The sequence below is a fragment of the Psittacula echo genome, assembly GCF_963264785.1.
Source record: "Psittacula echo genome assembly, chromosome: 5".
Classification (NCBI taxonomy): domain Eukaryota; kingdom Metazoa; phylum Chordata; class Aves; order Psittaciformes; family Psittacidae; genus Psittacula; species Psittacula echo.
This window is the reverse complement of record NC_137739.1, coordinates 1487288-1504343: the sequence shown is the minus strand read 5'-3', so window position 1 is coordinate 1504343 and position 17056 is coordinate 1487288. Positions and strand designations below refer to the sequence as shown.

Below are 17056 nucleotides of genomic sequence, written 5' to 3'. Positions count from 1 at the left end.
CCCGAGCAGATCCATCTACTCAGAGCATTCACCATCCCATTAAACCAGCTGCAATCTCTTGTTCACTGGTCACTTTATTGTGTCTTGCCCCAAACCCACTTAAGTGGTTGCCACAGCAGCTGCCTGGGTTCTCTGCACAGACACTCTGGTGTGGGTCTTCGCCAGGTGATCAGTGAACTCCTGCAAAGAAACAATTAAAACAGTGGTTTATTTCCTTAACCACACTCAGGGGTTTCTCAGCACCACATCCCAACAATTGTCTGTGTGAGGCCTGGGGTACTTCACATACAAGTTAGTATTTCAAAGCTTTCCTATTCCCTTCACCTATTAAATGACCTGGCAGTCAACTTTGACTGTGACACCACTCTCCTACTGTTTAAGTGAATCCTTTGGGAACAGCACCTGGACTTTAAAGGGCAGGATATGGGTGTGAATTGCAGAATTACTCTCACCTGGTAAGGAGACTTGGTGAACACAGTCTCTTTCCAGAGGTCAGGAGTCAGGTAACTGTAGGTCTTGGAGATGGCATCGAAGGTGGCTTTAGCTACAGACGGAAGTCAAACATTGCTCATTGCTGCCACAGAAACCAGCTCACTGTGCCCAGCCCCACTGCTCCAAAGGTGTAGAATTTAGCATGGAACAGGGAACCACAGCAGGATCTCCCTGATGCACACACACAACTCGAGTTTCTTTCTCTCACCATATACGACAATTACACTACTTCAGCCAAGTGCAATCGCGCAGATTGGGAGATGTTTTACCATCAATGCACATATAAGTAGACAATTTCTTACAATTAACTTTTACAGAACTTTAGGATTATCTACAACAGGATGAACCTGCATTGTAAGAGGTATCAGCAGAAGCTTTTCCTTCTGGTTCACTGCTAAAATTGAATCAACACTGAGCTCTAGAAATGGGTACACCATGTCCCCGTCAGTGACAGGGATGACAATATACACAGCTAAGATGCAGCACAAAGCCCTGAAGCTCACCAAAGTTGCCGAGGGTGGCCGTGCAGCCCCTGGCTGAGGTGTAGCAGTCATCAATCCCAGCCATCATCAGCAGCTTCTTGGGGACAGGCGCAGACACGATCCCTGTGCCACGCGGAGCCGGGATCAGACGCACCAGGACAGATCCACACCGGCCAGTGACCTACACAGACACACCAGGTCATGGCTCCCAAAACACACACTGATCACCAAGACCAGGCCCGAGAGCCCTGCTCACCTTGCAAGGCACAGTGTGGGGTTTGCCGATCTTGTTGCCCCAGTAGCCCCGTCGTACGGGCACGATGGATAGCTTAGCCAGGATGATCGCCCCACGAATAGCAGTGGCAACTTCCTTAGAGCACTTAACACCAAGACCAACATGGCCATTGTAGTCCCCAATAGCAACAAAAGCCTGGGATGGAAAGAGGAGTTTTCAGTTGTGGCTGAGCTGCTCAGACCAGTGGGGTCTGTCAGCGAGGATAACCCGAGCTGCACACTCAGCAACGAGCAGTCACAGCTCACCCAGACACAAATCAAACCCCACGTGCTAAAACCTGCACAACAGAGCTCACAGTTCAAGAAGCCCATCTCCCTGACCACCAAGAGCTAATCCTTCCGAAGTTGAAGCCAAAGAACTGGGATTCAATGCCATGCTATAGCCTCCTACTGGTCAAAAATCCCAGTAACTCTCAAGCATCATTCCCTCATGACATGACACCCAAGGCTTCTCTCTCTGCCACAGGCCCTGAAAAGCCAAGACTGCTGAGCAAGCACAACTTACTTTTGTGCTGTGACTGCTTTAAGTAACATCTGAACACACTGCTAAAGTTTACACAGCTACTTCTGAAGCCACTCAAACATCCTCACACCAAAACATTCAGTAGTTACTACAGAAAAGAAAAAAGGGATTTGAACTGATTTGTTAGTTCAATACCAAAAGAGCAACAGACAACATATATAACAAAGAAAAATGAAAGGCCACCTTAAACCTGGTGCGCTGACCAGCACGAGTCTGCTTCTGGACAGGCATGATCTTCAAAACCTCATCCTTCAGAGAGGACCCCAGGAAGAAATCGATGATCTCCGACTCCTGCAAGAGTCAGATATTGAACTACACAAGGCCCCACATCACAGCTTGTAAAGCTCCTACATTCACACTCAACAATAAACGTGTTTTTAAAGGAAGTTACTTAAATATGTTAAGTTTCACAGTCGTGAGCTGGCTCCAGCTGCTGCACGGTCCAATACACGTTTAGGCTTCGTTCTTCCATCCCTGAGCAGCACTATCACAGAAGCACTTGAACAACCTGCTGCTGCCTCACACAAGGCAGAACAAGACAAACCCCACCGCACTTCACTACAAGTGCCCACATCAGCCCTCAGCTACTGTCCCCTTATGTCACTATCCCAAACACATCACTTGAGCACCCCAAATCCAAGTGCTGCAGCTGCTGCCAGTTCAGGTTAAAGCTCTCCTGCACATCACTGCAGTGTCCAGGGCAGCTTACCTTGATTGGAAGTGAGAAGAGGTAGATCTCCTCAAGAGACTTGATCTTCATATCCTTGACCAGGCGACCAAGCTTGGTGACAGGAATCCACTAGCAAAGAAATCCATGGAAAGGGTCACCGGCAGCTGCCAGCAGCACCCCAGGGGAACCGGCTCCAGCTTCCAGGACAGACACGGCCTCCTCCCACCCCATTCCTGGGTCCCCACCACACACCGCCGGGAACCACTTACTTCCTTATCTTCGGCCTTGCCTCCGCGAGCCCCACGGCCTCTCCCTCGGCCCCGTCCACGGCCGCGCCCGCGGCCCCGCAGCCCAGTCCCGAAGCCGCCGCGGAAGCCCCCTCGGGCCGCTCCCGCACCCCCTGCAGCACCGGCGTCATCCGCCATTTGCTAGACAAAAGAAGGGCGCGTTAAGGCGGGACATCGCCGCCGCCGCTCCGGCAGGACCCGCCGGGTCCTCCCGCTCCTCCGGCCGCACAGATGGACCCGGATCCGGTGCAGGCCGCACCAGCGCCATCCCTCCCTGCCGCCATGGCTCCCTCACTCACGTGTTCTTAGAGTAGAAGGCCGGACGGCGGCGCAGCCCGGTATTTATAGCCTGAGAGGTCTCGCGGGAGCACCGCCCGGCAGTGCGGACCCCGCACGCTGAATGCGGAATACCCCGCGGGGCAGAGCGGCGCTTTGTGCTCACTTATACAGGGTCCGGGGCGGCGAGATCACGTTGTCGCTGCGCGGTGTGTATATATAAGGGAGCGCAGGCGCAGGCCCCTCAGTTTGGGGCGAGCTACGGGTAGGTGGTGGCTGCGTGTCGTGCTTGTGATTGATGTGGTGTATTGCCTTCTTCTGTGCTCTTTGAGCTTATAGAAGCACCTTTGAAGCTGTGTTTGTGGTGTTACTGAGCTGGTGTCGGATAGGAGCTCGCTGTGCGGCCTTGGAAGGCGCATTTGGGGGTTGTGGTAGCTCCAGGCGCGGTCTGAAAATCACTTGGGTTCTCCTGTGGTCCCTGGTGAGGTAACTGTGCCGACAGCAAAGGGAACATAAAGCTTACTGCCCGCAGGGACGTGCGGGGAGTGAAACCCATGTTCCCATAGCCCCTGTGCCGGGATATACCCGTTTATACACTGGGCGTTAATGGGGGCTAATGCGCGCTGAGGGAGCCGTTCTTCTCATTGCTGACTTTGCCTCCCTCGGCAGGGGCTGCGCTCTGCCTCCCTGGATGGACAGCGGTACCATGTGTTCCTTGCGCCTTCACAAGGGCTCTCCTCACTGCTTATGAAAGCCATGCAGAGCAGGCCGTGCTGCAGCGAACGATGATGGAGTATTCACAGCAGAAACACTCTGAAATGATCCTGTTCTGTATTTCTATGTGCAATAAACGGTGGATTACTTGAAAGCCCGCGTGTTGTGTCTCTGGTTGTTGTTTCTATTGTATAAACCGACCGTTTTTTGCGGTGATTGGGGTCGGGAAGTCGCTTCCTTGGGGACAGAGCAGGGATGCTCTGCTGGGCTGTTCTGGTCCCGCCGGTGTGGCGGTATGGGCTGTTCACGTCCGTTATCCTGGGGGCTGCCCGGTGCCACACCGACCATGGCGCTGGTGGTGTCCCCTCCGTTACATCACTCGCATGCGCCGGAAACGGTGCCCTTCTCGTAGCAACCGGGAGCGCCGGAAGCGGCCCGCATGCGGTGTTGGACATGGAGGAGGTGGCCGCCAGCACCCTGCGCTTCAAGAGCAAGTGAGGAGGGACCGGGGCCTGGCACGGGGGGCTGCGGGGCCGGGGACACTGGAGCTGCCGGGGCTGGACGTGTGTGCTGGGGCCAAATGGGCCGCCACGGTTTGGGTTTAACCACGTTCCTGCGCGGGTCTCTCTGTGCCTTGCAGCTACGCCGTGTCGAGGAAGATCGAGCCTTTCTACAAGGGAGGGAGAGTCCAGGTAATGCTCGACCCGAGGCGGGTTTGGGAACACCCCCTCGTCTGGCTCTGTGCCGTTCCCACTTCCCGTTCCCTTTCCTCCAGGTGAACCGAGATGGGAAGTTCATGTTCTGCCCCTGCGGGAACAAGCTCAATATCATCGAGGTGGAAAAGGGAGCTCTGCAGAGCCTCCAGCAGGTGAGGGGGGATCCAGGCTCTGTGGCTGGTGGTGAAACCCCTGAGGGCTCTCAGAGGCTCCAGGGTGTTTCACTGCTGTTGATCTAAAGCAGAGGATGGGAGGATGAAGAGGTTCTAAACACAGGCAGCTGCTACTTGTGATGTCCATAAGTGCAGCTGGGAGCTGCTGTACTCAGCACCAGCAGAAGCGCATAGAGAAGGGAACTCTGAGAGCCTCCATGTGTGCTTAACCATGGGGTTTTACCTTTTGTTTTCATAGGATGAGGAGGAGAACATCACTGCGTTTGTTGTTAGTCCTGATGATGAGGTATGTGTTTGCTTTGTGGGTTTCTTTGCTGTTCTGTCAGGTCTCCTGATAAAGCCAGTGAAAGCTGAAGGCTGCTCTGCATGTGCTTCCAGAGATCTCTATGGAGGTGCTTCCATCTGTCTCCCTTCTGGGTTTGAGTCAGAGGAACACCGAGAGACTGAGCTTTAAAGAGTATCGCATCAGCTGGCATTTCCATGCTTTGTACATAGGGACTGACAGAAATTGAACTCAAATTAGTGGTTCATTGTGCTTTCCTTCCCCTTGCTCTTGTGTAGATCCTTGTGACGGGGAGCCGGGCGCTGCTGCTCAAGCAGTGGAACTGGCGAGAGAACCAGTGTGTCCGCACGTGGAAGGCCGTGCACGTAGCGCCCGTGGCTGCCATGGCCTTTGACTCTTCCTCAACACTGCTGGCCACAGGTATGGGCCTACCTCCTGCTCACATGGTGGGAGGGACATCGAGTGGCCCTTCAGCTTCTGAATAATTCAGCTGAGCTGGACACAGCCCGAGGTAGCGGTCTCCTGAGGTCAGGCAGAGTCAGAGGAGGTTTTACTTGGATAGCAATGATGTCTTGGCAGACAGCAAGAAATCCTTTCAATCTGAAGTGTATAGAGTAAAATGCTGATAAATATCGGGAATCTCTGAGACAGTGCAGCATAGTTATCCTGGTGTAGAACAGGGACTCCTGGAGGTGGAGGAGATCAGGCATTACCTGTGACTTTGTTGTACTTCAGGTCTGACTCTGAACTGGCAGGTTTTGTCCACCTCTCTGAAGGTATAAGGTGCTCCCTGGGCTCCTCTTGCTGTGGGTGGTTGTTACTGGATTCATTTTTCCTGCTGCTGCCATTGCAATCCATGAAACTTTACAGTTGCTGGTATGTTGGACCTCCTCTCTCCTTCATAACTCCTTCTTACATGCCCTTCTTTTCCCAGGTGGCTGTGACAGCACTATTAAGATCTGGGATATGATCAAACAGTACTGCACACACAACCTAAAAGGATCTTCAGGAGTTGTACAGTAAGGACAAGTCATATTTGTCCATCACTGGCATTAGTGTAGTGCTTGGATGCTGGGATTGATGTGAAATGTCTTGAGTTAATGGAATATAAAGGCCCATTCCAAGCTGGTTCTGGGCACTTCTGCTTCCTGACTTGTAAGATGTGTAGGGAAGGAGCAGGGCTATGACTGACCTTAGCCCAGAGAGAAAAGGCTTTGGTCAAGGAATTTGTTGGGATGTAAATGGAATATCTGTGCTTGCTAATGGATGTACTTTAAGAACATGGAAAGACTGTCAAAGATCAGTTGTAAATGGGTGTCAGAGGAATGAAGTCCTACAAGAAAAGTCCTCTTACACATTGATGTCAATCAGTCTATCAAACCCTTTGTGTAGAACACATATTTACTTGGTAGGCTAATGCCAGATAGTTTATTCCTGTCCCGTTCAAGTGCATCTCCTTCTGTCCAGCGTTGTGAAGTTCCACCCTGATACGTCCCGTCTGCAACTCTTCTCCTCCTCAATTGACTACAAAATCCGCATCTGGGACCTGAATTCCAGCAAGTGTGTTGCTGTGTTGGATGGACACTTCAGTGCTGTCACCTCTCTGGCATTTGCAGATGGAAACACGCTCCTTAGGTAAAAGTTTGTAGGGTTTTAGCTTGTCTCTCCCCTTCACCTGCCAGAGACTGGGGGTTTCTTTAGGGTCTGGGAAGGTTTTGTGAGGAGAAGCAAATTACAAGTATTCAGTGTCTGCTGAAGGGGTGTTTCTGGCAGTATCCTGTGCTGCCATATGGAGGGCTGGTGCTTTCTTTCACATGGGCCTCTTCAGAGAGGTGCTGAACCCCCACTATTCCAAACTGGCACGCAGAGCTTGAGTTCTCAGTCTGAGTTGAATGGATTTAGCACTGAAACTGCTCTTTTACCTTCCAGTTCTGGCCGGGATAAAATCTGCATTGTGTGGGACCTGAAAACCAGAGAAAACAAACACACTATCCCTGTGTATGAGGTGAAGTTGCATTTCACTTATTCCTCTGAGATCCTTTGCAGTTTCTAGCTCAGCCCTACACTGCCTTTCCCTCTTTAGCTTCCTCTATATGGTGAAAGGAGGTTTCCCCCCCTTTTACTTCCCAAAGGCCTTAAAACTCTGTGTCTAAAGCTCTTTATTTTCTTCTTCTCTTTGCTTGGTGTGGTTGTGCCTGGGCAGTTGAGGAAATACATGCCACTGCTGCCTCCACTGCCCCAGTGCTAGAGGAGGGAAGGACACTCATGTCAAACCTTCCTTCTCTCACTGTATTCACTGCCTGCCCTCAGCAGCTGTGCAGTCTGGGGCAGTAGTGTGGATGTTGTGTGTTTGTCAGCACTAGCAGGCTGTTCACAGCTCTGGTTGCTGAATTGGGACCCCAGCCCCTTGTGCTCAGCTGGTGCTTGGCCAATTCTTTTGCAGAGCGTGGAAGCTGCTGTCTTGTTACCAGAAAAGGGAGATTTCTCTCAGCTGGGTGTGAAGAAACAAGGGTTGCACTTTGTCACAGCTGGCAGCAAAGGTGAGTGTCCTGGCGTGTCACTGCTGTATTTGAAGGCTGAGGAAGGATGGTACTTACGACACTGCATTGCCAGTGTTCCTGGAGTGGGTGTTCTTAGGGTGGCAGAATCCTTGGGCTGAATTCCTGAGGGCTGGAGAGCAGAGCCTTCTCCTGAATCCAACAGCAGCAAATGAGCAGGATTGATCAGGCGTGCTGTGGAGCTTTGTCTATGTGTGCTTTCAAACTGCAATGAAGTTTGGTTTGGACAGAAGAAAAACTTTGTGGCCCTTTGCGGCTGTGACTGGATCTCTTCATAGCCCTGCCTTAAAGTTGCTGAGCTCTTTCTAGTAAGCAAGGCCAGAGTTTGTTTTATATTCTTTGGACAATCACTGTCTAAAACAACAGGTAATTTATATCCTTATTTTTTTATCAGGTATCCTGAAAGTTTGGGAAGTGGCCACAGCTGCTTGTGTGTATTCCCAGCCTGTGCCCTTTGAGCTGAAGGAGGAGGCCAGCGAGCGCAGTGTCACCCAGTGCATGCTGGTGCCTGAGAGAAATGAGATTGTCACAGTGTCTGTGGAGCACAACATTGTTTTCTATGATGCTCAAACTCTTCAGCTCAGGAAGCAGGTAACAACCCTTAGCCTCCCTTTTCCTCTTCCTTTATCCATACTTTAGGATCAGCTCTGCTTCTGGGGAAAGCACGATGCCATTCAGTACTTCTCTAACCAGCTTTTCGCTGTTCAAATGTTTCTGTTCTGCCATCCTTAGCTTGCAGGTTACAATGATGAGGTTCTGGATGTGAAGTTCCTTGGGCCTGCTGATTCTCACATTGTTGTGGCTACCAATAGCCCTCAGCTGAAGGTGTTTGAACTGGCAACGTTGCACTGCCAGATCCTCTATGGCCACACAGGTCAGTGCTCAGCTCTGATGTGGATGGGTGGGAGATGTGCAAGTGTAGCTTGATCTCTCACAACCGATGCGTGGAGACTGGAGTCCTTGTGTTCTCTGTAACAGCATCTCCAGAGGTTTTGGAGTTGTGTGGAGAAATGATCTGTTTTGCTGTCCTGGGTTTGCAAACATAGGTTTTCTGGGTCGGTCTGTGTTCAGTCCCTTTCACTAGCAGTGGGACTACTTTAAATTGGAGCTCAAGATGCAGGTATGAGTGCAGTTTTGTGGCTACAAGTGATGGGCTTTGCACCAGCACCATAAGCAGCCAGTCACTGTGTAGTGCGTGTGGACACGTTGTGTCCCAAACCTGTTCCCGGTCACGAAGTGGTGGACTCGTCACTTCCCCATTCATTCAGTATTGCTTTGGATCTAACTGGTTTTTTTCCTCTGTTTAGAAACAATTCTTGCTTTGGATGTCTTCAGAAAAGGCTTGATGTTTGTCAGCTGTGCTAAGGTGTGTTCTTTTTCTTCATTAAGCCCTTCATTCCTAGTGATCTTTATGGGCAGAGTTGTATTCCTTCTTGGTGCTCCGGAAACGGCAGAATTCCTGTCTGCTGCATCCCTCCAAAATAAGGTTCTTCCATTATCCCTTTTTAACATCCCTAGGGAAACATGATTGTATTTTATCAGCCTGAAAGGAGATGTCTCATTCTCTGAGCATTTTGGCTTTGCGTTAGAGTTCAGAGATAGCATTAGTGTGAGACTGATGGGGAGCTGTGTGTAAAAACTCTTGGAAACAAAGGTGCCAAGTGCTCAGATACACCCAGAAGCAAACCTCCATGCTGGCATCCCAGACTGCAGCGCACTGTTTGGCTGTGTCTGCCCTCACCTGCTCTGATGGATGCAGGCAAAGGTTCAAGCTCATGGATGCGGTGACTGCATGGGGAACTGATCACTGTCCAAAAAGCACAGTGGGTTCTGTTCTCTCACATTCCAGGACAAAAGCATTCGAGTCTGGAGGATGAACAAAGATGGAAGAGTGATCTGTGTTGCCCAAGGACTGGGTCATGCTCATGGGGTTGGTGCTGTCGCTTGCTCAAGGTAATACAAATCAGACAAGGGTTTCCCTTTGCAAGCATGAGGCACAAGAGGAGAAGGCCTTTGTTCTGCGTAGGTGAAGTTTCTTTACACCTGACATGTTTATTCCTTTCAGACTGAAAGAAAGGTTCATAGTAACCAGCAGCCAGGACTGCACAATCAAGATCTGGAATATCCCAGAGTCTCTCACTTCCAAAGCAAAAGCAGCCTTGATCTCCTGCCCAGAAACCCTTCATGCAAAAGTGACTGAGAGGGGTCATAACAAGGTAATGCTCCACCTGATCTTAGAACATGCTTTTAGTGCTTACATCTCCTCCTCCTGTGTTGCACTCTGCATTTATTACCTTTCCAACAGCTGCAGCAAAGGCCTAAACTGCTTTGTACTCTCTGTGTGCCTTCCCTAGGACATAAACAGTGTGACAGTGTCTCCAAATGACAAGCTGATTGCCACAGGCTCACAGGACCGGCTGGCCAAGCTCTGGTCCTGCTCTGACTGCTCTTTGCTGGGTGTCTTCACTGGCCATAAGCGTGGGATCTGGTGTGTGCAGTTCTCCCCAGTGGATCAGGTCTTGGCCACCTCTTCAGCAGATGGGACCCTGAAGCTTTGGGGTATTCGGGACTTCAGTTGTCTGAAGGTAAAGAGACTCACACTGCCCTTGCTCTAGGTAACCCTCATGTACTACAGGGGTTGATTAAAGCTGCTTCAAGATAGAATGTGCTGGTTAATGCAGCTGAAATGTAGCAACATGCTAAAGGAAGAGAACTGTCCAGATCTGGCCTTTTTCTCCTGGGTCTGTGAGGATAGAGGCTACTTTCTGCAACTTATTTGGGCTTTAGGAGTAAATATTGCCCTCTTGGAAGAGGTCTGTCTCAAAGCCTGGCAACAGCTCCAGCACTTCTGAGCTTTCTCTCTGTTTTCAGACCTTTGAAGGTCACGATGCCTCTGTACTGAAGATCATCTTTGTCAGCCGAGGAACCCAACTACTCAGCAGGTAAGTGCCTGCACCAGGAGTCTGGAGAAGATGCTAAAACTAATCGGAAGAAAAAGCCTCTTTGCTGGTATCAGCAGCAGGAGGGAAGAGTCTTAGGTGTGTAATGGATTTAGTTTTAGAATGACTGATAGGAAGATGCCATGTTTATGCCAAGCTTTCTTCAGGGGCTACACAGTAGATTCTGGTGAGCTGCTGGCTTGGTGACACACACTATACTTAGTGCATGAGAGCTGAGGGTGCATCTCATCCTTGATATTTGTGGTTAATTCTGTTTGAAAGGCATTGGAATGGCACAGATTTATCTGGTATTTGAGGTGGGGCAGAGCCAGAATGGATCTATCCAATGACTCTTTTTGTTGTGTCTCTTTCTTTTCCAAAAGTGGTTCTGATGGTCTCCTAAAACTCTGGACAATTAAAACAAATGAGTGTGTGAAAACATTAGATGGTCACGAAAATAAAATCTGGGGTCTTCACTCCAACAAGCAAGATGATATGGTGGTGACAGGATCCACTGACTCGTGCATCACGCTGTGGAAGGTACAGTACAAAGTGTTGCTGTGTTTCCTCTGGGATTAGTGATCAGAATGCAGTTGGAGAGCTCAGGATTCCAGTGGCTCATTCCTCACTGTCCCAGCATGGCATGTGCTCTTTTCTGCACTTAGAAATGGGGTCAATGAGGCCCATCTGGTGGTTTTGGGGTGGTTTTTTTGCCATGGTATATTTCCTCAGTTGATGTTGTAAAAGGAGCAGCGGATGGGCCCCAGCAGCCTGCCCAGTGCTGCTGCTCTAAAGGTGCTTTGTGGGGGGGGGTGCTGGATTTAACACTGAAGTTACATGACTCGGAGATGTTGCTGCAGAAACTGTTCTCCCAATCCCTTGGTGGCTAAATCAAAATTCATCTGTGTTAAAGCAAGATTTGACAAAGTTATATCCTGGTTTTAATAGGATGTCACTGAAATTGAAGAGAAAGAAGCTCAAGCTAAAGAGGAGGAGCAGATTATTAAGTAAGTTGATCCTGTGCAGTGGTGAGGTGTGAAGGACAAACTGTCCAGTGAATCTGTCTACACCTAGAGCCATCCAGCTCCCTCTGATCCAAACATTACATCACGGAGCTATTCAGAGGCTGGCAAGGCACAGTAGTCTCTTCTACTTTGTAGTTCCTGCAAAGCCTTGCTGTGATACTGTCAGCTTGACAATTGATTAATCTCATGTATATGGACTTCTAAGACAAGCGAAGTCAAAACCTGCTTTCATTTTCTCCTGCTTCAGCCAGCACTGAATAGTTCAGGAAGCCCTTGATTGTGCCAGGGTGATGATGTGCAAGTGAGGCATTCACTCAGAGCACTGGGGCATTCACTGGCAGCACCATTGACTTCCTGGTGTTAAACCTCAGCACACTTACTGCCAAATCTGCTGGTTTCTGTACAAACAGTTTTGTTACCAACCAAATATTTACCTCCCTCTTGATCCTGATTTGCTTTCCAGAGAACAAGAGCTTTCTAACCTGCTTCATGAAAAGAGATACCTCAAAGCTTTAGGGTTGGCAATCTCTCTGGATCGGCCACACACGGTATTGATGGTCATCAAAGGTGAGTCCACGTTGTGCTCTGAAGGCCCTTCTCTGCCCTCTCTGCCTTCCAGAACATCTCTTCTAGTAGACAACTACTAATTGCCTGAAAGCCTCAGTTTTCCCTTTCTCCTATGACTCCTCTTTTCCTAAGTGGGATCACCACAGATAACAAAGGGTCTCCCTGCTCTCAGTCCATGGGTGCAGGGGCTGGACTCTTCATTTCCCTTTCCTACAGACATCCTCAAGGAAACTGATGGGAGAAAGCACTTGGAAGAGAACATTGTTCGGCTCCGAAAGGATCAGAAAGGTCTGTTGAAACTTGGTTTAAATGCTAAAACCTTTAGGTTGTCCTTGTTGACAGCTCAAGAAAGGGTTCTGGGTGTATTTGTTCTGCCCTGAGCTCATCAGTCACAGTGCAACCGGCAGCGTGTGCAGATTTCCTTCCTCCCTAGAGGCTGTGTTAGCATTCCTGGTGACATGGAATACCAACTCCCGCAACTGCCACGAGGCCCAGGCTGTTGTTGAAACCCTCCTGAAGCACGAAGCACCAGAGACCCTCCTGCAGTACTCAGGCATTAAACCTGCTGTGGAGTCCCTGCTGCCCTACACCGGTGAGTCATGCTGCAGGAGCTGTGAGCCTCGGGACTCCTCCTGGTGTGAACATTCCCTGTTTGCTTTGGTTTAAAGGGAGATTTTCCCTGTTCTGGTGAGCAAAGGTGGCTTTTCTCTCTCTGCAGAGCGCCATTTCCAGAGGCTGAGCCGATTGCTACAGGCCACCATGTTCATTGACTTCATGTGGCAAAACATGAGGCTGGGTGATGCAGCCCATCAGAAAGATGTGACTCTGTGAGCCCGATTCTACCAGTGGCCCTTCCCAGAGGGAAGAGCCTGACCTGATTCCTGCCAGGTATGGCAATTGGACTGCTCCTGTGTTTTATAATAAATTTATGAAGTTTTGATTTCTACCACATGTCCAACATTTCATTCTCCTTGGGCTTAATGAGAGAAAAGGGTCATTTCTTTGCTCAAGCTGTGGTTTCCCTTTGTATCTTCATGCCCTGAGTTTTCATGCCCAGACACTTAAAGAACACTTAGTTTGGAGGAAAGGCAGAACCTGGCTTTTTACTGGGGATTTAAAGACTTTATGGAGTTTGGAGATGCTACTGGCAACGATATATCCAAAGCCCAGTGGGGCTGTGTAAATATCAATCCCAAGCATCTTCATAATATCTTCATAGATATTTAACTGTTTTATTTTGGAGACAGTGTATAAAAGTTAGAACAGCAACCTCCTCACAAGTTGGTGAAACTGCTCGTTATAAAAGATATTTGGGAGAATAACTAAAATTAAAGGTAATAATATCTATAAAAGTCTTAAGTTTTCCTGTAATTATTCTTCTAACTCAAGTCTATCAGATGAGTTTAGGGCGAGGATTTCACTAACTCGCAGACCTCCTTGAAAGGGAAATGTTTTGCTCCTAAAAATGGGCTCTGGCCCCTGGCCCAGGTGGGAAGGAAGCTGTGTTACAACCACTTGTTTCTGTACCTGCACAGATAGCACTGTAGGGAACAGTCAGAGGTGAGGGTTCCAGCCAACAGGTACTTCTGTTCACAGCCATGCAGCAGCTCCAGCCAGTTCATGTATTTGAGGGTCAGTTCTGCACTGTCTGAGTTGATTTAAACTTTAAACAAACCAAAACTCCCAAACAAACACCAAAAATCAAAGAGTTTTATAAAAACGTATAAAATAGGGAGTTCATGTAAATGACATTCACATGGCAGCATCATCCCACCCATACCAATAATGGTAGCTCTGGATTTCATCAAGTCCCTCAGTGTCTGGTTTCACTCTTCAGCTCTCCTGGTGGCTGCAGCATGGGGAATAATGCAGGAATGAGTGTGAATACCTGCCTGAGGGAGAATTAACTGTGTTCAAAGTGACCTCTGACTTACACAGGAGCTGCCTTGACTCCCCTGTAAGTTAAATGACTAAATTCTCCTGTACAGCCACTCCCTGGAGTTCCTTGGGATCTAACAGTGTCCTTGGATAACGATGCTGCTGCTCCAGGGCTCCCATGGGGTGTTAGTGATGAGGGGATGCCTGGTCCAGGGCTGGATTCGTGCCTCCCAGAACACATGCTGGAGCTGGGGAGCAGAGCCTGGAGCGCTGCACTGCGCGCTTGGTCACCGTACTGCACCTCTGCAGGATCTCCTGGGCCGAGGGGCGTGCGGGCACCTTGGGGACACAAGTGGCCACGTCTGGGTCGGTGAGGGAGGAGCTGAGATCAGCTGCAGATGACTCCACAAAGCCAGAATCGTTCCTGTCCTTGGGGGTGAGGCGTGGAGACTTGGTGCTGTGCATGGCCAAGGCATGTCCCAGGGGAGGGCTCCGGGCCTGCTCCACTTCAGGCAGGGATCTTGACAGGTCGGGCTGCCAGCTCAGCCGTCCATCCTGCTCGCTGCTGCTCCCCGAGCTGAGGGATGTGCTGTCTGACTCCAAGTCTGGGGTGGAGCTGGCCCTGGGCAGAGACCTTGATCTGCCTCTTAGAGAGCTCAGGTCCTCTTCACAGGCAAGGGAAGAGCAAGCCTGGATCCTGTGCTCACCCGGAGGCTGTGGAGCCATCAGGGAGGAGCAGAGGTTTGGGGTGGAGATGTTGAGCCCACAGTTTATAATGGTCTGGAGCTTGTGGTGGGGGTTCTTGTAGGGTTGGAGGCACATGGAGGGCAGGTAGCCAGTACAGTTGTTGTATCTGAGGGGAATGGATGAAAAGCAACACTGGAAAGAGCCCTTCTCCCAGCTCAGACCGAGGGGAGGTGGGTGAGGACTCGGCTGAATACTGAGATGGAGTGTGAGGAAAGGGAAACCATTCCTAGCCAAGGGCAGTCAGCTCAGGGGAAGCTCCTTGGCACCCTACTTGAGGAGTGAGCGAGATGCTCCTGCAGCAGGCAACCAGTTCCCTTAAGGAATGAAAGCTTTGGAAAAGCTTCCTTACCGGATAAGCCACCAGCCATCCTCAGATTTCCTGACCACCTCCACCACGACTCCGTTGTTCAGCGAGAGCTCATCTGCCTTCTGAGACTTATAGGCTCTCACAACAAAGTACAGGCTGCCTGCAAAGAGAGGGAGAGGCTGGGTTTGCCTTGAGGGGAAAATGCCTCCATCCTTGTGTTTTGAAGGAAGAATGTGGGGTCCCAGGGAGCCAGCAGCAGACTTACCTTCCTTGTCTGAGCAGAAGGCATTCTGGATGTCCTTGTGGACATCAATCTCTTCCAGGTAGGAGGCTGGGAACCAGGCTATCTGCTTGTCTGCATTCTCTACTAGCCACCACCCTGCAGCAAACAGCAAAGAAATGGTTTTAACAGCCTGGAGATGACCATAATCCCTGCTCTGCCACAAGAGACAGGACATTGTGCAGTGCAGCTCAGTGTCTGGTTGGTGCTGCACTAACACTTGGTTCTTCCCTCCTGTGTAAATCCAGGAGAGCACACAATGTACAAACCCCCATGAAACCCTATGAATCCATCTCTACCATCCCTCCCTGCAACTGAAGATTCCCAATCAAACATACCAGTCATATCCTTGATTAACACTTCAACTATTTCCTTCTTAGTGACTTTGAAACTCTTGTTTTTTGTGTCTTTGGTTTCGAAGGTTTCGATGCAGCGGTAGCTCTGGGAGGTCTGAGGCCATGTAATGCAGGAGGGTTGCTGTTGCTGCCGCTGTGACTGGGCTTTCTTCTCCGCTCCGATGTCTGATGGCATGATCACAACACTGCAAAGTGAAGTTCAACATCTGCTTACTGAAAACTCACACAGGAGGCTGAGTTTAGTATTCATTTTGGTCAAATCACCTAGCAGCAGGCTCAGAAATGCTCAGGCATCAGAAACAACATAAGCATGCATTAGAGTAGTCAGTAGAGCTTCCCTGCTCTGCTGCCCTGGTTTGTAACTCTCCTAATGTATTCTCCTCCATCCCTATCCTGCAACATTTCTGTTTCATGAAGACACTACAAATATGATTCCATACCTATTCTCAGGAAAGGAGGGATCGAGGTCTTGGGTCTGTGCCTTGAAAAACTGAATCACATCTTCACCCTGGGAGATTTTGGCAGCCATTTTCAGCAGCTCCTGGGAATAAGTTTCCAGCAGTTTCAGGATCTCCAGGCACCTGTCTGGCTTCCCACTCCTCCTCTGCTTTGCATTTGCGTCTTTAAAATCAGAAGAGCAAAGTTGGTGTAAGGTAACAACAGCTCTGGTCTGTAATAGACCAAAGCAAGCTGCTGTAACCCTAGTTCTAGGTGCCATGAGCAGGAGCAAGCACTTAATTTGCTCCAGAGGAAGGTCAGAGACTGACATCTGTGTCATGTGTTACAACTGTCCCCAACAGCTCTGTTGTGTTTGTGGGTCCATCAGAGATTTGTCCTCACCTTTAAACCTGGGCAGTGTCCGGTCAGATCTCTTGAGTGAGCCACTCTCAATGGGGAATTTTCTCTTCAGCTCTTTCTAACAGCAAAGAGAAGGAGAGAACAGCGGTGCTTTGCAGCCCTCACACATTGCTGGGCTCCTTCCCCCTCCCCACCGTGGGAACCCTATTCTCTGGGAGACATTCACTTACATGGAATCTTTTAAAGTCCTCAAATGTCCGGTAGATGAGAATGTTGGTCTGATCTGACCAAGACACAAACATCATGTAGTTCTGGGAAGAGAAAAGGGAAAAGAAATGCATTTTTAATCACAGCTTCAATATCAGGTGCTTTCAAGCAACCACGATTTGCCAGGGGCTGTGGTTTGTGCTGGCTTCAGGCTGCAAGACTGTCACATCCAAAAATGAAATTAAACGTTAGACCTACAGCAATATTTCCTTAATTTTAGGGCCCCAAATGGATATTCAACAAATTGCTGTTGAAACCAGAGGAATTTTATGCCAGTGTGAGCAGAAAGAGAGCAGAATCCAAGATTGCAGTTTTCTTGTGATGCTAAGGTACTATGATTGAAAAACAAGTCCAAGAGCACCCTGTCCTATATCACAAAGCTCTAATCCCAACACTGCAGGGAAATGAGCAAATATACCCCTGT

At 49.6% G+C, this 17056-nt stretch overlaps 2 protein-coding genes across 2 annotated transcripts; one reads left to right on the top strand and one right to left on the bottom strand.

Annotated features, from left to right (window-relative positions):
• Positions 1 to 56: 56 nt before the first annotated feature.
• Positions 57 to 3190, bottom strand: RPS2 (ribosomal protein S2). Its single transcript, XM_080618409.1, has 8 exons — positions 3048 to 3190; positions 2731 to 2889; positions 2501 to 2590; positions 1975 to 2082; positions 1231 to 1404; positions 996 to 1155; positions 453 to 544; positions 57 to 180 (listed from the first exon to the last, which is right to left on the bottom strand). The coding sequence occupies exons 2-8, from the start codon at positions 2884 to 2886 to the stop codon at positions 100 to 102; spliced, it is 861 nt and encodes a 286-aa protein (XP_080474535.1). The 5' UTR covers positions 2887 to 2889; positions 3048 to 3190; the 3' UTR covers positions 57 to 99.
• A 1001-nt stretch (positions 3191 to 4191) lies between these two features.
• On the top strand, positions 4192 to 12830 carry TBL3 (transducin beta like 3; the record flags this gene model as incomplete). The annotated part of the gene is made up of 22 exons (XM_080617949.1): positions 4192 to 4232; positions 4379 to 4430; positions 4514 to 4606; positions 4866 to 4913; positions 5189 to 5330; positions 5845 to 5929; positions 6378 to 6545; positions 6840 to 6915; positions 7354 to 7450; positions 7863 to 8059; positions 8201 to 8342; positions 8776 to 8834; positions 9318 to 9421; positions 9534 to 9684; positions 9823 to 10053; positions 10340 to 10410; positions 10791 to 10947; positions 11356 to 11414; positions 11896 to 11999; positions 12216 to 12287; positions 12433 to 12591; positions 12718 to 12830. 22 exons carry the CDS (start codon positions 4192 to 4194, stop codon positions 12828 to 12830), a joined length of 2421 nt encoding a protein of 806 aa, XP_080474075.1.
• Positions 12831 to 17056: the final 4226 nt, after the last annotated feature.

Bases quoted from the DNA above. Each gene is read 5' to 3' on its own strand.
- RPS2 (XM_080618409.1), bottom strand. From the start codon at position 2,886: ATGGCGGATGACGCCGGTGCTGCAGGGGGTGCGGGAGCGGCCCGAGGG. The intron at 2,083-2,500 runs GTAAGCTGCCCT...TGACTCTTGCAG, and splicing joins TCTTCTCACTTCCAATCAAG to GAGTCGGAGATCATCGATTT. The intron at 1,156-1,230 runs GTGAGCAGGGCT...GTGTCTGTGTAG, and splicing joins CCCACACTGTGCCTTGCAAG to GTCACTGGCCGGTGTGGATC.